The sequence below is a fragment of the Nerophis ophidion genome, linkage group LG03 (assembly GCF_033978795.1).
Source record: "Nerophis ophidion isolate RoL-2023_Sa linkage group LG03, RoL_Noph_v1.0, whole genome shotgun sequence".
Classification (NCBI taxonomy): Eukaryota; Metazoa; Chordata; class Actinopteri; order Syngnathiformes; family Syngnathidae; genus Nerophis; species Nerophis ophidion.
In genome coordinates, this window is record NC_084613.1 from 20,681,889 (window position 1) to 20,709,753 (window position 27,865).

General features: G+C 41.7%; 2 protein-coding genes across 3 annotated transcripts; one reads left to right on the forward strand and one right to left on the reverse strand.

Moving 5' to 3' along the window:
- The first annotated feature begins 5,882 nt into the window (after positions 1-5,882).
- Positions 5,883-22,970, forward strand: nfatc3b (nuclear factor of activated T cells 3b). Its single transcript, XM_061894552.1, has 10 exons — positions 5,883-6,303; positions 7,475-8,027; positions 9,187-9,579; positions 9,636-9,798; positions 12,516-12,712; positions 16,905-17,077; positions 17,158-17,298; positions 17,356-17,411; positions 17,485-17,947; positions 22,692-22,970. The coding sequence occupies exons 1-10, from the start codon at positions 6,231-6,233 to the stop codon at positions 22,805-22,807; spliced, it is 2,328 nt and encodes a 775-aa protein (XP_061750536.1). The 5' UTR covers positions 5,883-6,230; the 3' UTR covers positions 22,808-22,970.
- On the reverse strand, positions 20,029-27,865 carry pdcd2l (programmed cell death 2-like). 2 transcript variants are annotated; one of them, XM_061894554.1, is made up of 2 exons: positions 27,345-27,865; positions 20,029-23,605 (listed from the first exon to the last, which is right to left on the reverse strand). In XM_061894554.1, exons 1-2 carry the CDS (start codon positions 27,805-27,807, stop codon positions 22,995-22,997), a joined length of 1,074 nt encoding a protein of 357 aa, XP_061750538.1. In that variant the 5' UTR covers positions 27,808-27,865; the 3' UTR covers positions 20,029-22,994. The 2 variants fall into 2 exon arrangements, with proteins under 2 accessions (XP_061750538.1, XP_061750537.1); XM_061894553.1 differs by having other exon boundaries at positions 27,318-27,863.

The following is a 27,865-nucleotide window of genomic DNA, read 5'->3' on the forward strand; positions in this document are numbered from 1 at the left end:
GCTATATTTGCGTTTTTATAGTTTTAATATTATTAGTTTATTGTCAAAATCTCTCTAAACGTAGTATAAATGTGTGCCACATTTGTGCTTTTATAGTTGTATTTTTACACTTTTATAGTCCAAATCTGTTTAAATGTGTTATAAACGTTTGTACTACATTTGTATTTTTATAGTTTTAATATTATTAGTTCTCGTGTCCAAATCGCTCTAAACTCTGTATAAATGTGTGCTACTTTCTTCCTTTTGTAGTTTTACAATTAGTTTTATTGATCACATCTCTCTAAACGTGTTATAAACAGTTGTGCTAAATTATTGCTTTTATAGTTTTAATGTTATTACAGTTTTATTGTCCAAACGTGTTAAACATATGTGCTACAGTTGTGTTTTTATAGTTTTAGTATTAGTTTTATTGTCCAAATCTCGGGCGGTTAGTGCGTCTGCCTCACAATACGAAGTTCCTGCAGTCCTGGGTTCAAATCCAGGCTCGGGATCTTTCTGTGTGGAGTTTGCATGTTCTCCCCGTGATTGCGTGGGTTCCCTCCCACTTCCAAAGACATGCACCTGGGGATAGGTTGATTGGCAACACTAAATTGGCCCTAGTGTGTGAATGTGAGTGTGAATGTTGTCTATCTGTGTTGGCACTGCGATGAGATGGCATCTTGTTCCCTACCAGGGGGCATGGAAGCCAGCAAAAGGGACTCAAACCTGATTGACAAACTGATCCGTAAAAGCCAGCCAAACTATTGGCACGCAGTTGGAGGCTTTTGTGTCGGTGAGGGACAGGAGGATGGACACTGGACAAACTGCTGGCCATCATGGATAATCCTGCCCACCCACTCCACCAGACAATTGAGGGACAGCGGAGTTTATACTCCAACAGGCTCCTTCAGCTTCGTTCCCACAGTGTTCCCAATAACTCCTTCATTCCGCACTCCATCCAGCCGTATAATCACTCCCCATACAGCAATGGATGACATCTACTACCTGACACCTGTCACACACACAGCTCTCCCGTCCAAAGGCAAAACCTAGTAACTCACTTCTAGCTGATTTTGAGAAAACAAAGGAAAACCAATCTATCTTGATGCTGTCTTACAAAGTCATCAAACGTATAGATGTTTTCTTGAGCTTTCATTTTCTTGCCGATTGAATCTGTTCTCATGAACGTGTGCCCTTTCTCCAGATATTTTATCACAATCTCGGATGGGCCCCATTCTGCTTTTGAACATTGGGCATGAGCCGTGTACAGCGTCCAGTTTTTATTTTGACCTCCACAGTTATCTGCCCAAAAGAGTATGCAAGGGGAAGAATCAAGAGCAATATATTTAATGAAGGTGCTTGCAACGTCCTAGGCCAATCTTCCAAATATCCCCTCGTGCCATAATATCACATAATCAGGTTGACCGTCGGCCCCCATTCGTGCAAATGTCTCATTAAAGACAAGGCGACTGACAAAGAAGCTCCAATTGGTCCCTTGAGATACTAGGTTTTTCTGTTGTATCTATGCGTTTATGTGGTAGTTGCTAGGTCCTGCCATGCGCGTAACAGCTTACTTACGGAACAAATTACAATATCGCATACACTAATGTAAAGCATATCACCTAGGAACTCCAAAATTATTATCAGCTCAGTTTTGACCAAAATTGAGTTACTGGGTTTTGCCTTTGGACGGGAGATCTGTCACATATACTGTAATATTGTACATTTTAATTGTTATAAATAGTATGTATGATATAGACATAATATTGTATATCAGTATATATAATATACTGTACTAATATTATATAAATATAGTGTACACATGTTATATTTTACATCGCTATATTTAGTTAATTTATACCTGCATTGTCCTTTCCATCCTTACACTTTCCATTGTAACTGAGTTACTGTGTGGAACAATTTCACTTGTGGATCATTAAAGTTTGTCTAAGTCTAATTCTGATTGTTTTTATTCTATTAATTTTTTTAATAAACATTTCTAAAAACGGATATTTACATTTTAAGACAAAAGTTTGTGTTATAGTTGACAAAGTATATTATTATTATCATAATTATTATTTGGTTCTTTTCTTTTTACATTGTGGCTCCAGTGATCCCCCACGACCCCTAAAGGGACAAGCGGTAGAAACGGATGGATGTTATTTAAAAATACCCAATTTTTCCAATTTTAGCAGACAGCGACCAGTCTGAATTTTACTTGGTTTTATACATCGGAAGCAAAATCAGTGGTATCGCACATCACTAATTCGTGCTACTTTGGTTTTACTGTTATTTTATTATTCACATGCAGCCTCCCCACCTTTTCCAAGCGTGTTTGCAACCATTATACTGTTATGGTTTTGTTTTTTATGTTTATTTATTCACATGCAAACCCCCGCACCCCAACTTCCCTTCAAACTTAATCCAAACATTTGTGCTACATTTGTGCTGTCAAACTAACGTTTTATTATGAGTCACACGGGGGAGATATTTGGACAAAGTTGGGGGTGCTAAGTGACATCACTGGTGAGAAAATGCATTTCTAGAATGACTGTACTTAAAAAACCTTTACAGCACAGACAAACATTACGGCACAAATATAGCTCAAACGAATGGCAGTGATATTTTCATATTTGCATCAACTGAGACTGGAAGGAACCGATCAACCACACTGCTGATTCCACTAGGGGGCGCCGTGGATCCGTTTTATGTTACTTGTTGATAATTATTCTGAATAACAAAGTCGACACTCCACTGCATGAATACGCAATACGTTGTGTTAATTTGTGGCAATAATGTGTGTATATTTGGCAATATTTTGTATGTTTTCCCCAGTAGGTGCTTAAACTCTGCAAAACACTCCTGTGTAATAGAGGATATTTGACGAGTTAAGTGACATGTTAATACATTCTGCTTGAGTCCGTGGTTTTCGCCCGGAAAAGGGTGGAGTGCCATCTCCGGGTTGGGGAGGAGACCCTGCCCCAAGTGGAGGAGTTCAAGTACCTACGAGTCTTGTTCACGAGCGGGGGAAGAGTGGATCGTGAGATCGACAGGTGGATCGGTGCGGCGTCTTCAGTAATGCGGACGTTGTATCGATCTGTTGTGGTGAAGAAGGAGCTGAGCCGGAAGGCAAAACTTTCAATTTACCAGTCGATCCACGTTCCCATCCTCACCTATGGATAAGGATAAGATCACGGGTACAAGCGGCCGAAATGAGTTTCCTCCGCCGTGTGGCGGGGCTCTCCCTTAGAGATAGGGTGAGAAGCTCTGCCATCTGGGAGGAACTCAAAGTAAAGCCGCTGCTCCTTCACATCGAGAGGAGCCAGATGAGGTGGTTCGGGCATCTGGTCAGGATGCCACCCGAACGCCTCCCTAGGGAGGTGTTTAGGGCACGTCCAGCTGGTAGCAGGCCACGGGGAAGACCCAGGACACGTTGGGAAGACTATGTCTCCCGGCTGGCCTGGGAACGCCTCGGGATCCCCCGGGAAGAGCTAGACGAAGTGGCTGGAGATAGGGAAGTCTGGGCTTCCCTGCTTAGGCTGCTGCCCCCGCGACCCGACCTCGGATAAGCGGAAGATGATGGATGGATAAATTAACATATTTCCTTGAATTGCCGCAGGGCATATAGTATGCGCCTGCCTTGAATTACTGCTGGGTCAAACTCGCTTCCCAAAATAATTAGCGCATGCTTAGTATTACCACCAAACTCGTGACGTCACGAGTGACACTTCCCTTGTCATCATTTTCAAAATGGAGGAGGCTGATTTCAATACCGGTTATTTGAAATCGCATAAAGGGAAGAAGATTAAGAGCTATTCAGTAAGATTTAAGATCCAAGCTTACATCACACTCAATTTTTACTGCATGCCTTTGGTAAGTGCTGTAGTGAGAAGAGGTTTTAAAATAATTAGCGCATGCTTACTTTTACTGCATGCCTTTGGTAAGCGCAGGAGTGAGAAGAGGTTTTAAATCAGGGGTGTCAAACTCAAAATTTAAAACTGAACAAAGCCACGGGCCAAGGTTGAAGAAATTAACCTTTTAATAAGGACCCAAACAAATTTTGCATTGAATATTGAACAAGCAAGGCTTATACAACTTTATAGTGACATGTAAAATCGAGTTTTAAATAATAATATTAATAATAAAAAAATATCAATGGCATTCAAATAAAGCTTAAATACAAATTGAATGCCTCTTTTCTATTTGCAGCCCTCTGAGGTAAATATCAAAATAAACTTTTTCCACAGGCTAATAATATATTTGCAGATAAAATAACAAATTAATCAAACATTCAAGCTATGAAGTAGGAAGAGAAAGTGCATGAGTAAAACATTAATTATTGCTTGGGGGGGCTATATTGTAGCATCCCGGAAGAGTTAGTGCTGCAAGGGGTTCTGGGTATTTGTTCTGTTGTGTTTATGTTGTGTTAAGGTGCAGATGTTCTCCCGAAATGTTTTTGTTATTCTTGTTTGGTGTGGGTTCACAGGGTGGTGCATATTTGTAAGATTGATAGAGTTGTTTATACGGCCACCCTCAGTGTGACCTGTATGGCTGTTGAACAAGTACGCGTTGCATTTACTTGTGTGCGTGTGTGTGTAAAAGCCGCATATATTATGTGACTGGGTTGGCACGCTATTTCTATGTAGGAAAAGTGGACGTGACGACAGGTTGTAGAGGACGCTAAAGACAGTGCCGTTAATGCACACCCCCAATATTGTCGTCCGGGTAGAAATGGGGAAAAATTCGGGAGAATGTTTACCCCGGGAGATTTTCGGGATGGGCACTGAAATTTGCGAGTCCGGGAAAATCGGGAGGGTTGGCAAGTATGGGTATTAGTGGTGAATGCGGTGTTACAGCGGCACTGCCGCTGTATAAAACCGGCGGGCCAGCTCTAATGTTAATTTCATACTGCCTCAAGGGCCAAATTTGGCCCGCGGGCCAGAGTTTGACACCCATGTTTTAAATTAATTAGCGCCCCGGCGGCAATTCAAGGAAATACGGTAACTATAAAAGTTTTCACTGCAAAGCACTCCTGTTTAATAGAGAATATTTGACGAGTTAAGTAACATGTTAATAATTTCTGGTTGAAAATTATTTGTTTACCCCTTATACGTATATACACCACAGTCTGTATGTTTCTTTTACTTTTTATTCATAGCTGTATGTAGAAGTTGCTGGTTGCATGAGCTCCGTTACTTTAATGTCTTTAATGTTCTTTGTGGTCTTTGATGTTTGATGTTTCCCTCTTATACACATGTAAGAGGGATGTGTACTATGGCTATGAGTTGTTTTTTTTCCCTTGGCCTCAGTCTGGATCCCCTCTCCAGTGCCCAGGCTTAGACCTTTTTTTTCATTTTATTTTAATCTTCTATTTTTTCTCCCCCCCACACCCCCCCACTTGTTTACCTTTATCTCACCTTTTTTGTAAGGGGCAGACCCGTCAGCCATCCTGTTCTGTCTCTCTGTAATGTTTGTCTTATCTTGAAAGGGATTGTGCTGAAAATTTCAATTTTCCTGGCGGAATAAATAAAATACTATCTAATCTAATCTAAATTAACTATGAAAGTTTGCCCAAGTGTTGACAGGGGCACGCCCACTTGATGACGTCACAGCCTGGCTGTTTTGCGGTGCTTCAAACACATCGTGAATCGTGGAAGAAATGGGATATGTGGCATAAACATGGACTAAATGCAATGTAATATTTGTTCAATACAGCAGTTGGTACAAACGTATCCGATATAAGTTATTAATTTTAGTTTGTGGTGGGATAAATGTGAGGAGAATGTTGGCACCGACAATAAGTAAATAAAGTTGTAAATATCAATGGTGAGAATTGAAATAACTTTTTTTTTTTTAACAAATTCCTTTCAACTTTTTAAACGTGGCCGTCGCCATTTTGTGTATTTAGCAACAACCACACCGAGGAAGTTGGCATCGCCGAGGTGTCAGTGAACGCAGCAGCAAAGGATCAACCTGTGAGGAGTCCCACTCGCGGCGGACGAACACAAACTAGTAGCAAGTTAGCACAACAATGACACTTTAGCGCCGGCTCATGTTTATTCGCCGAAGCTGCGTGCGTGTGGGCGACTTTTAGTTAGGCGGGGAGCCGCTCGACGGTCTGCCGCCATTGTTGAGAGTTGTCAGTCGGATGGAAGTGAGTGAGACAGGTCGACTTTGAAGACAGACAGGTCGCACTTCAGAGAACATTTTTTTTTTTTTTTTTTCGTAAGAGCGGCGACTTTGAGGTTCCGATGTCCACCGCAAAGTTCGCGGAGGAGCTGGACTTTGGACTCATCTTCGAGGAGGAGGGGAGACAAAATGCAGGTTGGTGGAGCTTTTTTTTTGGTGACGATAGTTAGCGGTTTGTAGATCCTTTGTACGCAAGTTACACAGGATGTGTAACGAATACATTTAAGAAGTAAATGACTGCATTCAGAAATATTAGCGCACATTTGTAAAGCTAAGCTTAGTTTTGTTAAACATTTACTGTCATATATATATTTTAACCAGTAAATTGATTAGCAATAAGTTTGCGTCATTTTTGTCTCAGCTATTTCAGTAATTTCAGTAATGTATTTTTTCCCGTGTATTTCCTGGTTGTTTTATAAGTATGTCACATCACGTTCAGATAATGTTCGTTTACCTTACTTTGAAATCCCGAACAGGAAGTGCTTGTACGGTGCTGTGGATGTGACACGTCCAGCTGTCAGCTGTTGTAATTCAGCTCCATTTTTTTGAATGTGGACTTTACAAACGGAATGAAGTCCATTTTTTGACCGTCTTGTAATTCGGTTTAATTATGTATTTCATCGTGGAAAGTATTCTGCCTTTTAACATACTGCAGCCTTACTAAATCTATCCATCCATTCATTTTCTACTGCTTATTCCCTTTTGGGGTCGCTGGCGCCTATCTCAGCTACAACTTGGCGGAAGGCGGGGTACACCCTGGACAAGTCGCCACTTCATCACAGGGCCAACACAGATAGACAACATTCACACTCACATTCACACACTAGGGCCAATTTAGTGTTGCCAATCAACCCACGCATTCACGGGGAGAACATGCAAACTCCACACAGAAAGATCCTGAGCCTGGTATTAAACCCAGGACTGCAGGACCTTCGTATTGTGAGGCAGACGCACTAACCCCTCTGCCACCGTGAAGCCCTAAATCTGTTTTATTAAAAGCAACTATTCTATAGGTGGGGGAAAATGCATGTACTTTATAAGTCCACGTAGATATTGTCCGAATGAAATGCAAGTTCAGTTGAACTTGCTTACTTTGACAAAACAGGAAGTTTGAGTCACTCAAGCAGACAGGAACAGTTAAAAAAAGAGCGCTAGTGCAGCTATTATTTGTGTTGTTAGGGTCATCACCACCTGCTGATGTCACCTCAGCGATATGTAAATACGTATGTAAATGTCACTACTCGCTAACCCAACAGTTTGCATTGCAAATGCTGACAAAGTTATGTTTTGCATGGTCTCCTCACAGCCGACGTCCGTGTGAGGACGCAGCAGCCGGCTGACATCCATCAGCCGCTCGCCCCACCCGTCTACCAACATGGCAGCTGCTCCTCGCAGGTGCCTGCGTACAGGGTCCAGGGGAACCACAGGCCCTTTGATTGCCCCAGCATCCAGATCACCGCCATCGCAGCCAACAACCACGTCACCCAGCACGCAGGGGCCGTGGGCGGGGTCGAGGGCGGCTACCTGGAAGCGTCCTGGTCCAGGGACCAGCTGTACCTCCCCCTGGACCCGTGTTACCGCGACCCGGCATTCTGCCCGAGCCCCTGCAGCAGCCTGTCCTCACGGAGCTGGGTGTCGGACCTGTCCGACGACGTGGATGGCGAGCTGCGGGACGCGGCGCTACTGGCCCTGGGCTCACCGGGCTGCGGGGGCGGAGCCTTTGGCGTGGAGCTATGGCAGCAGAAGTACCAAAACGCAACCGCCTTCAGCCCGGCACTGTCGCCTCACCAGTCGCCGAGTCATTCGCCGCGCGCCAGCGTCACAGAGGACAACTGGCTGAGTCGCCGCCCCACCTCCAGGTTGCCATGGTTACTGTTTAACAGCCGCTAAACCAATGAAATCACATTGAGGAGTGCAGTACCGTATTTTTCGGACTATAAGTCGCAGTGTTTTTCACAGTTTGGCCATGGGTGCGACATATACTCCGGAGCGATCTATGTGTGAAATTATTAACACATTACCATAAAATATTAAATAATATTATTTATCTCATTCGCGGAAGTGACGAAGAAAATGTCAGCAATCGTTATACACACGTCAGCAATCGTCACACACACGTCGACCAATAAGAATTCGGCAAAGGAAGGTTATGGCAGAAGTGAATTGTGGGTCATGGGATGCTAACCGGTAGGTGGCAACGGGGAAGACCCAGGACACGTTGGGAAGACTCTGTCTCCCGGCTGGCCTGGGAACGTCTCGGGATCCCCCGGGAAGAGGTAGACGAAGTGGCTGGGGAGAGGGAAGTCTGGGTTTCCCTGCTTAGGGTGTTGCACCCGCGACCCGACCTTGGATAAGCGGAAGAAGAGGGATGGATGGATGGATGGATGGGATGCTAACTGCTATATGCTACTGCCGTAGCTATTAAAATGGTTAATTTCAACGTTGGCGGTAACTTATAAAAACTGAGAAGGGCTGAACAAAAATGTCACCGAAAAGGAAATCATGTACTGCAGATTACAATCTGGACGTAGTGAAATATGCAGCATAAAACGACAAGAGGAAGCGGCGCATACCTTTAGAGTTGGCAGAGTTGTTTAGAAGCGACATCGAGGAAGAAGATTTCATCGGATTTATCGATTAGGAGTGACAGATTGTTTGGTAAACATATAGCATGTTCTATATGTTATAGTTATTTGAATGACTCTTACCATAATATGTTACGTTAACATACCAGGCACGTTCTCCGTTGGTTATTTATGCGTCATGTAACGTACACTTATTCAGCCTGTTGTTCACTATTCTTTATTTATTTTAAATTGCCTTTCAAATGTCTATTTTTGGTGTTGGATTTTATCAAATAAATTTTCCCCAAAAATGCGACTTATACCCCAGTGCGACGTATATATGTTTTTTTCCTTCTTTATTATGCATTTTCGGCTGGTGCGACGTATACTCCGGAGCGACTTATAATCCGAAAAATAAAGTACTAACCTGGCCCCTTCCGTGCTTCCTCTGCAGGCCCTCATCGAGACCAACGTCCCCCTGTGGGAAGAGGCGTCATGCCAACGCCGAACCCTTTACTCGCTCGCCTTCTCCTCAGCACTCTCCCAGCGTCACGTCGGGCGCCTCCCCGCATGGCAGCGTGACAGACGACATCTGGCTCCCCGCCCTCGCACCCTCGCTGGCGTGTGGATTCCAGGAGCTGGACGTCCCGTCCAAGACCAGACGGACATCCGGTACTCAGCTGACCCTCCTGGCGGGTCCAGGCGATACGGTTCTGGAGGAGCTGAGGGGCGTGGCGTCCCCAGGGGAGAAGTCAGGTGACCGCGACGGCCTGGCAGACCTTTTCCTGCAGGTGCCGTCGCACTTCAGCTGGACCACGCCCAAACCCGGGGCCCCTCCCCTTTTCAGGTACCAAAACATCGACGATATCTGCTCTGGTTTGTTCTGAACCGGCCTTCCACCAGAAACGCATCGCCACCGCCTCTGGACTCGCCGCTGCAGAGCCACTTTGAGCACAACGAGCTGAGGCTGGAGGTGCAGCCCCGCCCCTACCACAGGGCGCACTACGGGACGGAGGGCAGCCGGGGCGCCATCAAGGCGGCGAACGGAGGACACCCCTTCGTCAAGGCGAGTGCACGTCTGCGTCAAACATCCTGTAATAACCCCACTTCCTGTCCACGGTGTCACACATTGCCCACACTCGCGCTCACCTCTGGAGGGTCGAGGGGGGGGGGGCTTGATGGTCAACGTGTAACTGATACCGACTGCTCTATTCTGGGCGTGACTTTGTTGCAACACGTGTGGCGAGCACACAAGGACACGTGGACAATATTTGCACAACAGCTGTACGCACACACGTCGTATAAATATACACACTGCATACTCTGTATGTATTTACACATTATCAAACAGTATTCCTGTAAATATACACGCCCCATACTGTGTATGTATTTACACATCATACAGTATTTATGTAAATATACACGCCCCATACTCTGTATGTATTTACACATTATCATACAGTATTTATGTAAATATACGCACTGCATACTCTGTATGTATTTACACATAATCATACAGTATTTATATAAATATACACACTGAATACTCTATGTATTTACACATTATCATACAGTATTTGTGTAAATATACACGGCCCATACTCTGTATGCACAGTGGGGCAAAAAAGTATTTAGTCAGCCACCGATTGTGCAAGTTCTCCCACTTAAAATGATGACAGAGGTCTGTAATTTTCATCATAGGTACACTTAAATTGTGAAAGACAGAATGTGGGGAAAAAAATCCAGGAATTCACATTGTAGGAGTTTTAAATAATTTATTTGTAAATTATGGTGGAAAATAAGTATTTGGTCAACCATTCAAAGCTCTCACTGATGGAAAGAGGTTTTGGCTCAAAATCTCACGATACATGGCCCCATTCATTCTTTCCTTAACACGCATCAATCGTCCTGTCCCCTTAGCAGAAAAACAGCCCCAAAGCATGATGTTTCCACCCCCATGCTTCACAGTAGGTGTGGTGCTCTTGGGATGCAACTCAGTATTCTTCTTCCTCCAAACACAACGAGTTGAGTTTATACCAAAAAGTTATATTTTGGTTTCATCTGACCACATGCCATTCTCCCAATCCTCTGCTGTATCATCCATGTATCCATTTTGGTATAAACTCAACTCGTCGTGTTTGGAGGAAGAAGAATAATGAGTTGCATCTCAAGAACACCATACACTTTTTAAGTGGGAGAACTTGCACAATCGATGGCTGACTAAATACTTTTTGCCCCACTGTATTTACACGTTATCATACAGTATTTATATAAATATACACACTGAATACTCTATGTATTTACACATTATCATACAGTATTTATGTAAATATACATGCCCCATACTCTGTATGTATTTACACTTTATCATACAGTATTTACGTAAATATACACGATCCATACTCTGTATGTATTTACACATTATCATACAGTATTTATATAAATATATACACTGAATACTCTATGTATTTACACATTATCATACAGTATTTATGTAAATATACACGCCCCATACTCTGTATGTATTTGCACATTATCAGACAGTCTTTATGTAAATATACACGCCGCATACTCTCTATGTATTTACACATTATCATACAGTATTTATGTAAATATACACACTGCATACTCTGTATGTATTTATTACCTCAATCAAACATGGTGGAAATGTCTGATACAAGATACCGCTGTAGTAAACAGTAGAGATGTGGTACTTGCTGTAATCCTGCAAGGGACAATCCGCTTTAATTAAAAAATATATATTTTTTAAACGGGATCAGATAATATGAAAAAAATAATCGCTACATTTTTTTTTGCCATTCCGTGCAATCCTAGTATCAACTATCAAGTTTGGTTTCTCCATCTTGTTGTCCGGTAGTAGATTCCTTGCATGGAGTGAGAAGAGAAAGTAAAAAATAAGGAATTGTGGATAAAAACAGGAAAAGTCTCCTCGACAGTATGGCAGTTTTTTTTTTATTTTTAAAGGGACCGTAGTCAGACCAATGCTACAAGGCGATCGTACCCAACAAAACCGGTAATACCACACCACTTTATCCGTGCTCACCTTTTAGAGCACAGCTGTAACTCCCTGGCACTAAACCTGCAGAAAATAGTTCTACTCAGGTTTCTTTATGTTTACATTGTCACACTTTGCACTATTCTGTTACCCCTTATATTAACATTAATGACATATTTCTTATTTTTACACCTTCATGTTAAGTGTTCAGTGTGATTTTACAATTTAGTTCACATTGTTTGAGTGTTTTTCATGCTTGTGTTGACATTTCATTTCTGACTTTATAGTTGAGGGGATTATAATCAGAGGAAGGTTACATTTGAAGTAAAAATGTTAACATTTGATATGTATTTTTATTATGGTCCTTATTTTTTATAGGTCATAAAAATATCAATATCGACCGACATAAAACACTTATATTGTGATACAGTTTTCAGTCGTATTGCTCAGGCCTACTCGATGCTGACTGCCGGTGATTTTATTTTGTGTAAATAATAATTAAAAAAAAGAACGACATCAAGAGGTGGCCTACAACCACAGTTGTTGAGGCCGATGTTGCTCATAAGAGAATGTGGCAGTTATTTGCTTTTGATATCAGTAGACTGGAGCGTTCATGAAAATAAGGCTACCTGGTCTTCTGCCGTTTTGTTCTCGTTCAGTCATGCGACTCCTCATCATGCTCGCGTATGTTCTCACCAAATTAAATATTTATACCTGTTGCCTTAAACCTGTGTGTGTGTGTGTGTGTGTGTGTGTGTATGTCGCAGGTGAGCGGTCCCTGCGAGCGCCCCGCCACCTTGCAACTCTTCATCGGCACGGCGGACGAGCGCCACCTCCGTCCTCACCCCTTCTATCAAGTACACCGCGTGACGGGCAAGACGGTGACCACCGCCTGCCAGGAGAAGCTGGTGAATGGCACCAACGTCCTGGAGGTTCCTCTGCTTCCGGAGAACATGTCCGCCAGGTAACCATGGCGACATATGGGTTTACGGTCAATATGAGCGATGCTAGCTTTTGCGTTCTTTTGGTCAAAACTCTGCAGTAATTAGTATTGACTGGTAAATGACCCCTTGGTGATTGTGTGGCACACTCACTGGCTATATTGACACTGCTCTGATACTGTGTTGCTGTTTCATAATGGCGCCATCAGCTGGATTGAAAAAGTCACTACATTTGATACTAACAGTTTTTTGGACTCTTTTAAAGGGACCGTTGTCAGACCAATGTGGTATGTAAATGATGCAAGGCGCTCTTCCCCACCAAGACTACTAATACCACACCACCTTAGCTGCGCTCACCCTTTAGAGCACAGCTGTATCTGTGTTGGCCCTGCGATGAGGTGGTGACTTGTCCAGGGTGTACCCCGCCTAGCGCCCTAATGCAGCTGAGATAGCCTCCAGCACCCCACGTGACCCCGAAAGGGAGACACGGTAGTAAATGGTTGTAACTTCCTGGCACTAAACCTGCGGGAAAAAAAATCTCCTCAGGTTTCTCTCTGTTTACATTTTCACACTTTGAACTATTTTGTTAGACTTTATTAAGCATTTCTTACATATCCCTTATTTTTGCACCTTCATTTTGAAGGGGAACAGCACTTCTTCTTTTTTTTTTAAATGTTGCTTATCGTTCACAATCATTATGAAAGACAAGACTGAAGTATTTTTTTTTAATGCATTGTAACTTGTATATAAAAGTCTGCTTACAGCGGGGCCATTGGGTGGTCCTCAACTCTTCCCATAAAACCCAATAAAAAAGAGCACAATACTGCCTTATGGCCTTTAAACACACTATAAGAACATTAACTGTGTGTTTGAACGTAAATATGCTTCTATTTTCACTCAACGTTTACAAAAAGACACTCCCACCAGCGATAATGACAGTGAGCTGTTTTGACAAGCAAAACTTATTGTTTTGACAAGGAAAACTTATTGCTTTGTGTCATAAGCAAGGTGCAACATTAGCTTATGTTTTAATCCTTATTTAATGACAGATCATTAAGTTAATTTGCTTGTGTTGCTTCCATTTGTGTAAGAGTCAAGCACACGCGAACGTTTAAAAAACAAAAACATGACGTCCCCTTCCTTCTTGTTAATGTTAAAGACAATATACGTTTAATTGCAAATATATCTCTATATCGATCATTTAATGGGCTATGATTCCACTAGAGTTTTGCAGCGGCACACGCAAGTCTGTGCGCTTATTGACACTTAAACATGCAAAAGGGTTTCCTTTGCGTGCTAATTTTAGAAATAATGTACACTTCACTGCACATGTAATTAGGGATGTCCGATAATATTGGACTGCCGATATTATCGGCCGATAAATGCTTTATAATGTAATATCGGAAATTATCGGCATCGGTTTCAAAATTATCAGTGTCAGTTTCAAAAAGTAAAATTTATGACTTTTTAAAACGCCACTACACGGACGTAGGGAGAAGTACAGATCACCAATTTGCATGCCGGCCCGGTGACATAATATCTCCGGATTTTCAAACACACAAGTGACTGCAAGGCATACTTGGTCAACAGCCATACAGGTCACACTGAGGGTGGCCGTATAAACAACTTTATCACTGTTACAAATGTGCACCACACTGTGAACCCACACCAAACAAGAATGACAAACACATTTCGGGAGAACATCCGCACCGTTACACAACATAAACACAACAGAACCAATACCCAGAACCCCTTGCAGCACTAACTCTTCCGGGACGCTACAATATACACCCCCGCTAACCCCTCCACCTCAGCCCCGTCCACCTCAACCTCCTCATGCTCTCACCAGGAGAGCATGTCCCAAATTCCAAGCTTCTGTTTTGAGGCTTGTTAAAAAAAAATGCACTTTTTGACTTCAATAATAATTATGGCAGTGCCATGTTGGCATTTTTTTCCATAACTTGAGTTGATTTGTTTTGGAAAACCTTGTTACATTTTTTAATGCATCCAGCGGGGTATCACAACAAAATTAGGCATAATAACGTGTTAATTCCACTACTGTATATATCTGTATCGGTTGATATCGGAATCGGTAATTAAGAGTTGGACAATATCAAAATGTCGGATATAGGCAAAAAAGCCATTATCGGACATCTCTACATGTAATATATCACCATGTTGCTGATTAATGATATTATAATTTGGGTTTCAGCAGCACAGGTGTGCATGTTAGCTTTGAACTGTAAAAAAAAAAAAAAAAAATTCATAATGTTCCCAGGGCTCTTGTGTAAGTGCAGGCTGGTTGTAAAGATAATGTACATGTCGTTGTATGTCTACTTTGTCTAGTATATCAAAATAAATCTTATAATAATAGAGGGTATAAAGCCACCAAGTCAGCTATTGCTGCTTTTTCCAGGCTTCTGGTTGGACAAAATGTGCATAACAGCAGGTGTATGCGTTTGTGTGTAGACGTACCAAACATGCATTTTTTAAACTCTGTGTTCGTGTTGACATGTCCATACATAAGGATTGTGAATGTTATACCTATTTTTTTAAGTCCATTTCCCCTTTAAGAGGTTATCGTTACGTGTTCAATGTGGTTTTAGAATTTTGTTGGCGTTGTTTTCCATGCATGTGTTGACATTTCCTTTCCTTTATAATATAATCACAGGTATATAATAATATACAGTACAGGCCAAAAGTTTGGACACATCTTCTCATTAAATGTGTTTTCTTTATTTTCATGACTATTTACATTGTAGATTGTCACTGAAGGCATCAAAGCTATGAATGAACACGTGGAGTTATGTTCTTAACAAAAAAAGGTGAAATAACTGAAAACATGTTTTATATTCTAGTTTCTTCAAAATAGCCAACCTTTGCTCTGATTACTTTTTCGCACACTCTTGGCATTCTCTCGATGAGCTTCAAGAGGTAGTCCCCTGAAATGGTTTTCGCTTCACAGGTGTGCTTAAAGCTCATCTCATCAAGAGAATGCCAGGAGTGTGCAAAGAAGTAATCAGAGCAAAGGGTGGCTATTTTGAAGAAACTAGAATATAAAACATGTTTTCAGTTATTTCACCTTTTTTTTGTGAAGTACATAACTCCACATGTGTTCATTCATAGTTGTGATGCCTTCTGTAACAATCTATGATGTAAATAGTCATGAAAATAAAGAAAGCGGATTGAATGAGAAGGTGTGTCCAAACTTTGGCCTGTACCAGTCGGCAGTGTTTTAGCTACTTCTAAATCACTAATCCTCGCCTCCATGGCGACAAATAAAGTAAGTTTCTCACAATCATCATCCCTGCAGGATGAGGAATAGCTAAACATGTTTCACTACACACCGTAGCTCACCGACGTCAAAATGTAAATAAACGCCATTGGTGGATCTGCACCTAACATCCACTGTAATGATACCAAGTACAGTTGTGTGTCTAGTCGATACTACTATGATTACGTCTATTTTTTGGCAACAAATCTTTCGTTTTTAAAAAAATTATATGATGTTTATAAACTCAGAAGAAATGTCCCTGGACACATGAGGACCAATGTATGATCCTCTAACTATTTGGTATCGGATTGATAGCCAAATTTGTGGTATTATCCAAAACTAATGTAAAGTATCAAACAGAAGAATAAGTGATTATTACATTTTAAAAGGAAGTGTAGATAGAACATGTTAAAAGAGAAAGTAAATGAACAAATTGATTAATAATTCATTTTCTGCCTCTTGTCCTTAATAATTCTGACAAAATAATAGAACTGCATACATCAGCAGCCAAAATAGGAGCCTTTGTTTACTTACTTACTAATGAAAGACTAGTTGTCTTGTATGTTCACTATTTTATTTACGGACAAACTTGCAATAACAAACATATTTTTAATGTACCCTCAGATTTTTTGTTAAAATAAAGCCAATAATGAATTTTTTTTACAAAAGTATCGAAATAATTTTGGTACCGGTACTAAAATATTGGTATCGAGACAACGCTGTATATTCCTTCCCGGTCCGTATTTTCGATAAGTCAGAAAAATATCAAGAATGATCAATATCGACTGATATAAAACACTTAATGTGATACATTATTGAGTTTCTTAAAGTGACACACACACACGAGGGGACACAGTATCTTTGCTTGTGTCTCCTAATGCGTCGATGCTTCAGTATGGTTTGAGCCGACACTACTAATTGCATCTTTTTTGCCGCGTCAGCATCGACTGCGCGGGAATCCTGAAGCTGCGCAACGCCGACATCGAGCTAAGGAAAGGCGAGACGGACATCGGCAGGAAGAACACCAGGGTGCGCATCGTGTTCAGGGTCGCCATTCAGCAGTCGGACGGCTGGACGCTGTGGCTGCAGACGGCGTCGATCCCCGTCGAGTGCTGTGAGTGCGACCCAGAACGTTTCCCGGCAGGTTCATCACCACCACCACCATCATCATCAGGCTGTGTTGGCATGTTTCAGCCCAGCGCTCTGGTCAGGAGCTTCCTCACGTGGAGAGCTTCAGCCCGCGCAGCTGTGGGTGGCGGGGGGGAGAAGAGCTTTGCATCATCGGCGCCAACATGTCCGCCCAGTCCAGAGTTGTCTTCATGGAGAAAAGTCCTGGTGAGTTCAAGTTGTCTGCAGCACGTCGTCACACTTTCAACCCTGATGTCTTCTCAGATGGACGAGTCCTGTGGGAGACGGACGCCATGGTCTTGCCCGACAAAAGCAGCGGCGTAAGTCCGAGTGTCATGGACAATGTCGAGGGACGGCGTGATCACGTGACCGCTCTTGTCTTGTCCTGACCAGTCCGGCATCGCGGTGGAAATCCCGGCGTACGGCCGGACCACCGGCACACCCGCCCAAGTCCTCTTCTACGTCTCGAACGGCAAGAGGAGGAGGAGCCCGGCTCAGAGCTTCACGTACCTGCCGGCCGACGCCAAGCTGCTCCCCTTCGCCGCCGGCCAGGTGGTCAAACAAGAGCGCTGGGAGGAGAACGCTGTGTCCCACAATGCACCCGGCCTTCACGAAGGGGAGGCGGTCCGTTACGCCCCCAGCGGGCTGGCGGTGCATTGCGGTCCGCCTCCTCATAGCGGCGCTCGGCTGCACCATCCTCCTCCTCCTCCTCCCCCCCTGCACGCCGCCCTTGACGTCACCGCCCACAAGGACGCATGGTTGTGGGGGCCGGGCGGCGGGCTCAGCATTAAACAGGAGCCTGAGAACACGCCCCCTGCAGCCTCACTGGGCCTACAAGAGATCACGCTGGATGACGGTAAGACTCAATATTGTTGGCAATCTACTGCATGGTTAGTCAGTGCGCCCCCCAGTGGTCTCTTTGAGTAAGAAACAACTGTGACCCCCACCCCCCAGTGTGTTAATAATAACTGTGTGTGTGGGGGGTTCACATGCACACCTGCTATTTGACCTCGAACTCTTTTGACGCCTTCCTTCCTTTAAAAATGATCACTTTAAAGGTTCATTTGTGTCTTTATTACAAATTTTTTTGGGGGCACGGAATTTTTTTGTTTCTTTCATTAAATTATGCTGACAATTTAAATAGAAATTGTGATCAAAATGTGTGTGATTAAAAATATACTGTGCAAAAAAAATTAAGTGTATAAATATTAGTGCAGAAATATTTGTTACTTTAAAACTTAAAGTGGAACTGCACTTTTTTTGGAACGTTCCTATCATTCACAATCATTATGAGCAACATAGTATTTGAACCGTCCCGCAGGCCACAGCCACCTGCTGCTGTTTTGCACGCACCAATAGTGCATCAGTGTTGGTGATAGGAATTTTCAAAATGGGGAACCTAGGGACCCCATCAAGTCAGACAAATGGGGTCCTACAGTGAATTTTTGGTGTTCCACAAAATCCCATCTGAACTCTAAACAAAATTAACGCATTACAATTTATTTTGTAAGATTTTGCAATGCAATTCTGAGTGATCGGTGATAGCAAGAGTGGTCCTAATGTAAAAAAAAAAAACGTTTGTCTAGATGTTTTAAGGGCAGGAATTTCTCCAATCACTTTATTGAGCAAAACTGTTTTTAACTACACCAAAAACATTAGTAAAAATGTCAAGAAAAACTGGTCATTTTCTGCCATATAAACCAGGCTTCAACCAACTTTTCGTCATCCGTCATGTCAACAGAAGCTGCTCGCTCTCTCTCTCACCTGCAGCAACATGCACTTGTGGCACTTAGCCAATGCTGCGTTTATGGCCACACAAAAAGTCGGACAACTCCAACAACACACAATGTGTAAATGCCAGATTGTAACGCTATGATTCCTCAATATTTTGCTGCAATTTATTAATAATATTAATGTAACGATAATATTCATGAAATGTTGTCACCAGATTTCATGAATGCCAATAGAAAGACGTTAGACAGAAAGTTACAGGAACTAAATGTGATCTCAGACAACAATACGCACACATAGCTCATGAAAAACATTTTGTTGTTGTTGTTATTTTCATTGTAAGAGGGCCAAATCACTTATATCACAAAATAATCCCATGAAAATTACTCCTGTCATTTTTTTGTTAGAATAAAACATTTAAATTGTGATGTCAGGTGTGGCCAGAGTGTGCATGTCTGATGTTGCTCACATGTGCTCCACTGAATGTTCAGGTAGTTTGTGCGTTTGCTCACACACATGACAAATTAAAGGGAACATTAATTATGAAAGACAAGAAGACAACATTTTTGTTTTTTTGCATTCAAACATGTAGAAATCGTCTCGTACTTGGTGACTAGCAATGCACCTAATCGGAGCAATCAATTCTAACTCTAAATCACATTAAAATGCATTCAAAAACAATCATCCATCCATCCATCCATAGGCTGTATAATAATAACCAAGCTGTAGCGACATTATTGTAAGCCCAAACGATGAGGAACTCTTTTGCTAGCGAAGTAACACATCGCCGTGCTTCAGTATTAGCCGTAAAAGCTAACTAGAGAAAGCGATAAGCTCGCTTTGTTAGCACGAAACATGTTTGAGTTAGTAATGCACAACACTGCGATAGGACCCCCTTTTTACTGAGTAATCACATGAACATTCATATTACAGTAGCTGTAAAGTATTATTTCATGTTTTATTTGTACAGTTCGCCAGACAGCGTATGTACTGTAGTTGTAATAAGACGCATGGCGTGCTGCGTGGTATCATGTTCAATATTAAAATGACTCACTCGATGGACAGTTTTTTTCCAGTTTATTTGGGTAGGCACTCCATTTATGTCAAAAGCTCGGCTTCAACTTCCACGTTTTGCAGCTTCCAGTTGCTTTCACCTCACTCTTTCACCCTCCGTCTGCTCCTACGTCCCACTCTTCCTTCGTGCGCTCTTCTATAACCAGTATTTCATCCTCTGTATTTTCAGCTTCAAAAAGTATACTTCTGCACTAGTTTTTTTAATCAGAATTTTTACGCACAGTGTTTTGACAAACTAAATTTTGAAACATACATTTTGCTAACAAATGTTTAGTCAATTAAATTGTCAGTATAATTTGATGTAAAAAAATCAGTTCACAAAATTCAGTGGCAAAAAAAGCTTTTGTAATAGACAAATTTACCTCAAATATAAGTTTCAGTAAATTAAAACTGAAATAATAGATCCTAGAAAAAAACTAATCAGGTGAGGTTTGAAGCAACAAATATTTCTGCACTGAATTTTTTTATACAGATTTGTTTACAATTAATTTCTTTGCACCGGATTGTGAAACACTATTTGATAAAACAGAATTTTCAAACAAGTTTTGCTCTCAAATTTTTAATTAATTAAATTGTCAAAATTCAGTTTACAAAATTTCAAAGCAAAAAATTATTTACAAAAATTCTGTGCAGAAAAAAGCTTTTGTAATAAAAACACAAACCTCTAATAACTTCCCATAAATTAAATCATGTTTCAGAACCAACCAATCAAGTGAGGTTTGAAGCAACTAATATTTCTCCACTGAATTTTCTTGCACCAAATTTTTTGAACACTGAAACATTTGAACAAACTGAATTTTTTAAACATACATTTTGCCCACCATTTATTTTATTCAGTTAAATTGTCAGCATAATTTGATGTTACATAAGTACAGTGCCAAGAAACCCCAAAATTTGTACCAAAGACACAAATTAACCTCCATGCACACATCTGTTAAATTAAGACTCAAGCAATTGATCCTGTTTCAGAACCAATCGACTATTCCTGCACTGAATTGTTTTAATTGATGTGAAAACAATTAATTTACATAAATAGTGTCAAAAAATGCTTTTGTAATACAAATACAAAATAACCTCCATATGTGACCCAGTAGAAACTTTTTGGGCGGGGCTAAAGGTAACCCACTCTTAAGGTGCTTTCCATTTACCTGGGCAAGTTGCTGAGGTGGGAAATCAAGACGGCCACATTCTTGCGCTTGCCTTGTCTGGATACAATTTATGGGAACATAAACAGGTTTTATCCTGTGCTTTCATGCTTTTTTTTCTATCTTTATCTATGTTTCTGTTTTATCTAGTGTTTGTCTAGTGTGCGTAGTGTTGTCATTTCTATTTTATTTTTTTATCCATCCATCCATTTTCTACCGCTTATTCCCTCTTGGGGTTTCAGGGGGCGCTTCCGCCTATCTCAGCTACAATCGGGCGGAAGGCGAAGTACACCCTGGACAAGTCGCCACCTCATCGCAGGGCCAACACAGATAGACAAACATTATTCACACATTAGGGCCAATTTAGTGTTGCCAATCAACCTATCCCCAGGCGCATATTCTATTTTTTATTTTTTTTTGTTATACTTTGAACTCTTAGTGCTACCTTCGAACACGGACGTCATTGCTAGCGATGTAGAGTTTGTAAACCGCATGAAATGTAGTTTACACGTTACTATATATAAATAGATCGACATTACATGGAGTATTGCTGATTTAGTGCAACAAACACTAATAGCGGATGTTCTAGAGCAGTCGTGTCAAACTCGTTTTCATTGAGGGCCACATCGCAGTTGTGGTTCCCTCAGAGGGCCGCGTTTAACAGTTTATAATACAGTATGAATATAAATGTGTATACATAAAACAGCTGTATAATTGTCTGGTTTTGTACAGCGTACGTAAAAAAATACAAATCTTTAGATAGTACTCTATAAATCTGGCAGCTCAGTTGCCACAATTTTACTGTAATATTTGCATTTTTTTTACGGCATAGAAAATACATGGAATTAACTGGAATGGAAAAATGGTACCATTGGGTTTTTTTTACGTGAAAATTCATGCAAGTTTTTTATACTGTAAAATCCACGGTTTTATAGTGTATTAATACTGAAAGTGGATTTTACTGTAAAAAAAATTATTGTAACATTTTTACATGAAGAGTTGTTGGATTACTTGCTTTAAAATCAAAAGTCAAGCAGATATTTAAGAATGTATATTTATTTGAACAATAATAGTTTTAAAATGTATGATATGTTTTATTATTAGACATGATTAAAGTGTAAAATATGTAATTGAACAATAACATTGTTTTAAAATGTATGATGATATAAAATGTTTTAATATTAGACACGATTAAAGTGTAAATATGTAATTGTACATAGTACAAGTATTTTTGTACTACATTTATTAAGAAAAGATAAAGTACATTATTTACACATTTCCACGCTTTCGGGGGCCACACAAATTGACGTGGCGTGCCAGATCTGGCCCCCGGGCCTTGAGTTTGACACCTGTGTTCTAGAAGCTTATACTGTTTACATTCACAGCGGCCATCTTTGAAGCCAACTCAGGGGTGGTGAGAATGCTCTGACTTTCTGATAATGAAATCCGACCTCGATTGGCATTCCGGTTGAAATTCCGCGGGTGAACTCGGAAATCTTGACTTTCCAGTACAAATGGAAAGCACTGCGAGTGCACCCCCTGCTGGAGTCACGTGTCACTGCACTCGCAAACCGACTTCATGGTTCTGTTTAGCGAACGCTTTCCGGTTCAGTCGGGTTCACCCGCGTCTCTCGCTTGCTTGTGTTGCAGTCAACGAGATCATCGGCAGAGACGTCAGCAGCCTCAGTGGCGCCCGCCCCGACCCGTTGGACCAGCCTCGCCAGTACGACTGGGAGTACAAGTCCAGTGACGTCGCCTTGCCGTAGTACGGCGCCGCAAGTGCCTCTTTTTACACTGGGAGGAGCCAGGCAATGCTTCAGCAACAAAACTTTTTATTGGTCGGTTAGAAATCTATTTTTGATACTTCCTGTTTGCCGAGTCATGTGGCTGCTGTGCTGTGAGCCTAAATTAGAAAAAGTCCAACAAGAAGTCGCTTCTTCGTCTTTCAGCGGTTTATTTAAAAAGCTGTTGGTCCGGGTCCATTTGAACAAAGCAGAACTCTTCCACCGCCCGCGGCGACGTCCAGCAGCTCCGAGTACACGTGTAGACCAGAACCGTCCCGAACTCCAGATCGGCCTCGGCCCCGTCGTCCCTCCAGCGCAGCAGGCTGACCAGTGCGGGCATCAGCTGCAGCTCCAAGGTCCGCGGGCCTCCGCAAGAGTCGCACGGCGCCACCAGCTGGCCAGCGTCTGCTGGCGGCTCCGAGATGAAGAGAGGCGGTCCTCCACGACAATAACGCAGGATCTGCTGCGGACACGACGAAATCCTCTTCGTGAACCTGGAGAAGACGGCGTCGCCGTGACGGGCTCGGCTCTTCTCGTACTTCTCCTCGCCGCCTTTGTCCCCGCCGCCCTTGTGCCCCACGGCCACGCGCTCTCTCCTCTCGTAGTCCCTCAGCAGATCCTCGGCGTGCGCCAGCCCGTCTTCCTCCCCCGCCGCCACATCAGACTCATCCACCACGCTGATGAAGAAGGCGCGCAGGAGGGGACTGACCACCTGCCCCTCTGCAAGATGGAGGAGGCGGAGTCCGTTGACAACGTCCCCTTCAGGCGCTTGGCAAAATTCTGCAACGTAAAACACACACAGTTGTCATATAAGAAATTTAAATTTTTTGGCCTAAATTTAAGCATAAAAATGTCTAAATGAGCTCAAAATATCAATACTACAGTAGTATTGACACCAAACCATTCAGACCGTGGTAGTCAGTGTCATGGCTTCTGATTGTTGGCTCAGCCTCAGAAAGCATTACTCGGTGACTAAAGGGTCTTAAAGGCCTACTGAAATGAGAAACTGAAATGTTCTTATTTAAACGGGGATAGCAGGTCCATTCTGTGTCATACTTGATCATTTCGTGATATTGCCATATTTTTGCTGAAAGGATTTAGTAGAGAACATCCACGATAAAGTTCACAACTTTTGGTCCCTAATAAAAAAAGTCTTGCCTTTACCGGAAGTAGCAGACGATGACGTCACCGGTGCGAGGGCTCCTCACGTCCTCACATTGTTTATAATGTGAGCCTCCAGCATCAAGAGCTATTCGGACCAAGAAAGCGACAATTTCCCCATTAATTTGAGCGAGGATGAAAGATTCGTGTTTGAGGATATTGATAGTGAAGGACTAGAAAAAAAATTAAATAAAATAAAGTAAAAAAAAAAAAAGGCGATTACATTGGGAGCAATTCGGATGTTTTTAGACACATTTTCTAAGATAATTCTGGGAAATCCCTTATCTTTCTATTGTGTTGCTAGCGTTTTAGTGAGTTAAATAGTACATGATAGTCGGAGGGGTGTGTCCAAGGGTGTCTTGACGCCAGTGTCTGAGAGAAGTCACGGCAGCTGCATGGACACCGCAAGCTCCGCTGATCTCCGGTAAGAGGCGACTTTTTACCACAATTTTCTCACCGAAACCTGCTGGTTGACAAGTGATCGGGAACCATGTTTGCTTGACCGCTCTGATCCATAGTAAAGCTTCACCTCTGGGAATTTTAAACAAGGAAACACCGGCTGTTTGTGTGGCTAAAGGCTAAAGCTTCTCACCACCATCTTTCTACTTTGACTTCTCCATTATTAATTGAACAAATTGCAAAAGATTCCTGCAACACAGATGTCCAAAATACTGTGTAATTGCGCGATGAAAAGACACTACTTTTAGCCGCAAGCGGTGCTGCGCTATGTCCCCTCCAAGAAATAACGTCACAAACACACGTCATCATTTCGCGACATTTTCAACAGGAAACTCCGTGGGAAATTTAAAATTGCAATTTAGTAAACTAAACCGGCCGTATTGGCATGTGTTGCAATGTAAAGACTTCATCATTGATATATAAACTATCAGACTGTGTGGTCGGTAGTAGTGGGTTTCAGTAGGCCTTTAATTGGTGTGTAGAAGACTCTGAATGTTAAACCGTACTGGGACAGACATACTTTCTGGCTTTGAAAATTAGATTAATAATTAATAATTCCTACTTTGTGGAAATAAATTTGCCAGGTATAGCGATAAATGATGTTTTAATAGTGGCAAATGCGAAACACATTGACAGATTTAAGGACCTGTAAAGACGGACGTGTATAAATTATGAAACGTATCACCTAACTCATTTAAGTCATCACCAGACTTGACATTTTCGCACCCCCTAGTGGTTGCCATGATGTACTACCCAAACAATGTGTAGACGTGTACATTTTACAATTAAGTGTGCAACTTATTTTTATACTAGTATGACAGTTTTAGGTAAATTGGTACGAAAAATGCAGAATTCAGAGTTCAACCATATTTTGAGGAAAAATGTGCCTTTAATATTTGTTTTTGGAGCAAAAGTTTGCACTAACATTTTTACATTAGTTTTACAGTTAAGAATGGCCAAATAGTACTTGGAAATCCAAAACTCAACCAAATTTTAAGAAAAAATGAGTGTTTTGTTTTTTGGATTTTACGATTACTTGTGCCAAATATTTTTACACTAATACGAAGGTCATCAGGTTACATTGTACTAAAAAAAATAAAATTCCGACTTCAACCAAATGTTAATAAAAAATTTGTACCGGTGATTTTTCAGAGGCATTTTTACGATTAAGTATGCGATATATTTAAAACCTTATATGACCATTAAAATGGTCATATGAAACTAAACATTTACAATTCAGTGTTCAACTAAATTTTCAGGAAAATGTGCCTCTTATATGATTAGTTTTTGGAGAGTAAGTTCAAATATGTATACATAGATTACCCCACAGGAGTCGGCAACCCAAAATGTTGAAAGAGCTGTATTGGACCGAAAAATAAATAAATAAAAAATCAGTCTGAAGCGGCAAAAAATTAAAAGCCATATTACATACAGATAGTGTGTCATGAGCTATAAATTGAAATATGAGGACTTAAAGGAAACTAAATGAGCTCAAATATAGCTACAAATGAGACGTAATGATGCAATATGTACATACAGCTAGCCTAAATAGCATGTTCGCATCGATTAGCTTGCAGTCATGCGGTGACCAAATTAAAGTTAAAGTACCAGTGATTGTCACACACACATTAGGTGTGGTGAAATTTGTCCTCTGCATTTGATCACCCCCTGGGAGGTGAGGGGAGCAGTAAGCAGCAGCGGTGCCACGCCCGGGAATCATTTTATGGTGATTTAACCCCCAATTCCAACTCTTGATGCTGAGTGCCAAGCAAGGAGGTAATGGGTCTCATTTTTATAGTCTTTGGTATGACTCGGCCAGGGTTTGAACTCACAACCTACCGATCTCAGGGCGGACACTCTAACCACTATGCCACTGAGTAATATTTATTATTATTAAATATAATATTAAATATTATTATATTTATTATAATTATTATCACTCCACATTAGTCAATAACATCAAAACTCCTCTTTGTGCATTCATGCACAACGTTAAAAGGTTGGGTTGACAAAATGAGACAGAAAAAGAAGTCTCATAAAACACGTCTTACAAAGTCGGAGAAAGTTATACATGTAAACGAACTACGGTAAGTTTAGGGACCGCCTAAATTAGTAGGACAAAACGACGCTCACCAAATACTCGAATCAGTGAAGCATGTTTAATATAAACAGTGAGCTTTATAACAATTAGGGAGGTTTGTGTCATGTTTGTCCTCCTACAGAAACCATATTAAAACAAAAAATATGTTTTTTCCCCCTCATGTTTTTTCATTTATTTTTGAAAAAGCTCCAGAGAGCCACTAAGGCGCTGTCACGCCAAATTTCTTCCCCCTACAAAAACCTTTCCCCCCTCCCCATTTACTTCCGGGGTCATGATTAATACACACGTTTTATTTTAACGCTATATTATAAAAATCAATAAAAATACAAAAATACAGACGTTTTGTTAACGTTATTTTATAAAAAAAAATTTTTACAAACAAGCTATGGGATGACTTAGGAGGAAACGTAACACCGGAAGTAAATGCGTCATCCCATAGCTTGTGTTTGTAAATTGTTTTTTTAATTTTATAATACAGCGTTAACAAAACGTCTGTATTTTTATAATATAGTGTAATATTTTTATAATATAGCATTAATAAAACGTCTGTATTAATCATGACCTCGTAAGTAAATGGGGGGGCCGACCCCGCCCCCACGCACACGGGATGACGTCATGAGAACGTCGGTTTCACAGCTGTTGTGATCACGTGACAACAGTCTGACAGTTAACAATGGCCAAATGTTACTAAAAAATCATAACTCAATTAAATGTTCTAAGAAAGTGTTCCTCTTCCACTTTTTTTGTTTAACTAGAAGACATGTTTCTTGCCTGGTTCCTCCTCGACATGTTTCTTGCCTGGTTCCTCCTCCAGGACACGCTTGTCCATCTTCAAAGCGCCACCATCCTCCTCTTCCATGCCCCAATCTTCAGCGGAGTCACACCAGTCGCTAGACGACATAGGAGCCTCCTCCACGGGCTCATGCTTCCCGCTAGTCCGCTGAGCTCTCACCTCGGCCTCCAGGCTCTGAGAGCGCACCGCCGTCCAGCTCTCTGCCCGGCCTCTGCACTCCACAGCCGGGCAGGCGAACACGTGGATGGCTCTGTGGTAGGAGGATTCCTCCAGAGGACAGTACACTTGCACCACATGGGTTAGCGGGGATGAACAGCGCCTACATAGGGGAGACTGGCACGGAAGGCCGGGCAGCCAGTCCGGAAGACCTCCGATTTTGTTGGTGAAGACGGAAGATTGGTGCTTGTTTTCGTCTATCTCTCCATCGCACAAGCCGAGAAGAGTGGACTCTTCAGGCGATGAAGCCATCGTGCACGCTGCACACAGCCATTGGCCATTTGCGGAAGTGACCTACCAAAATAAGAGC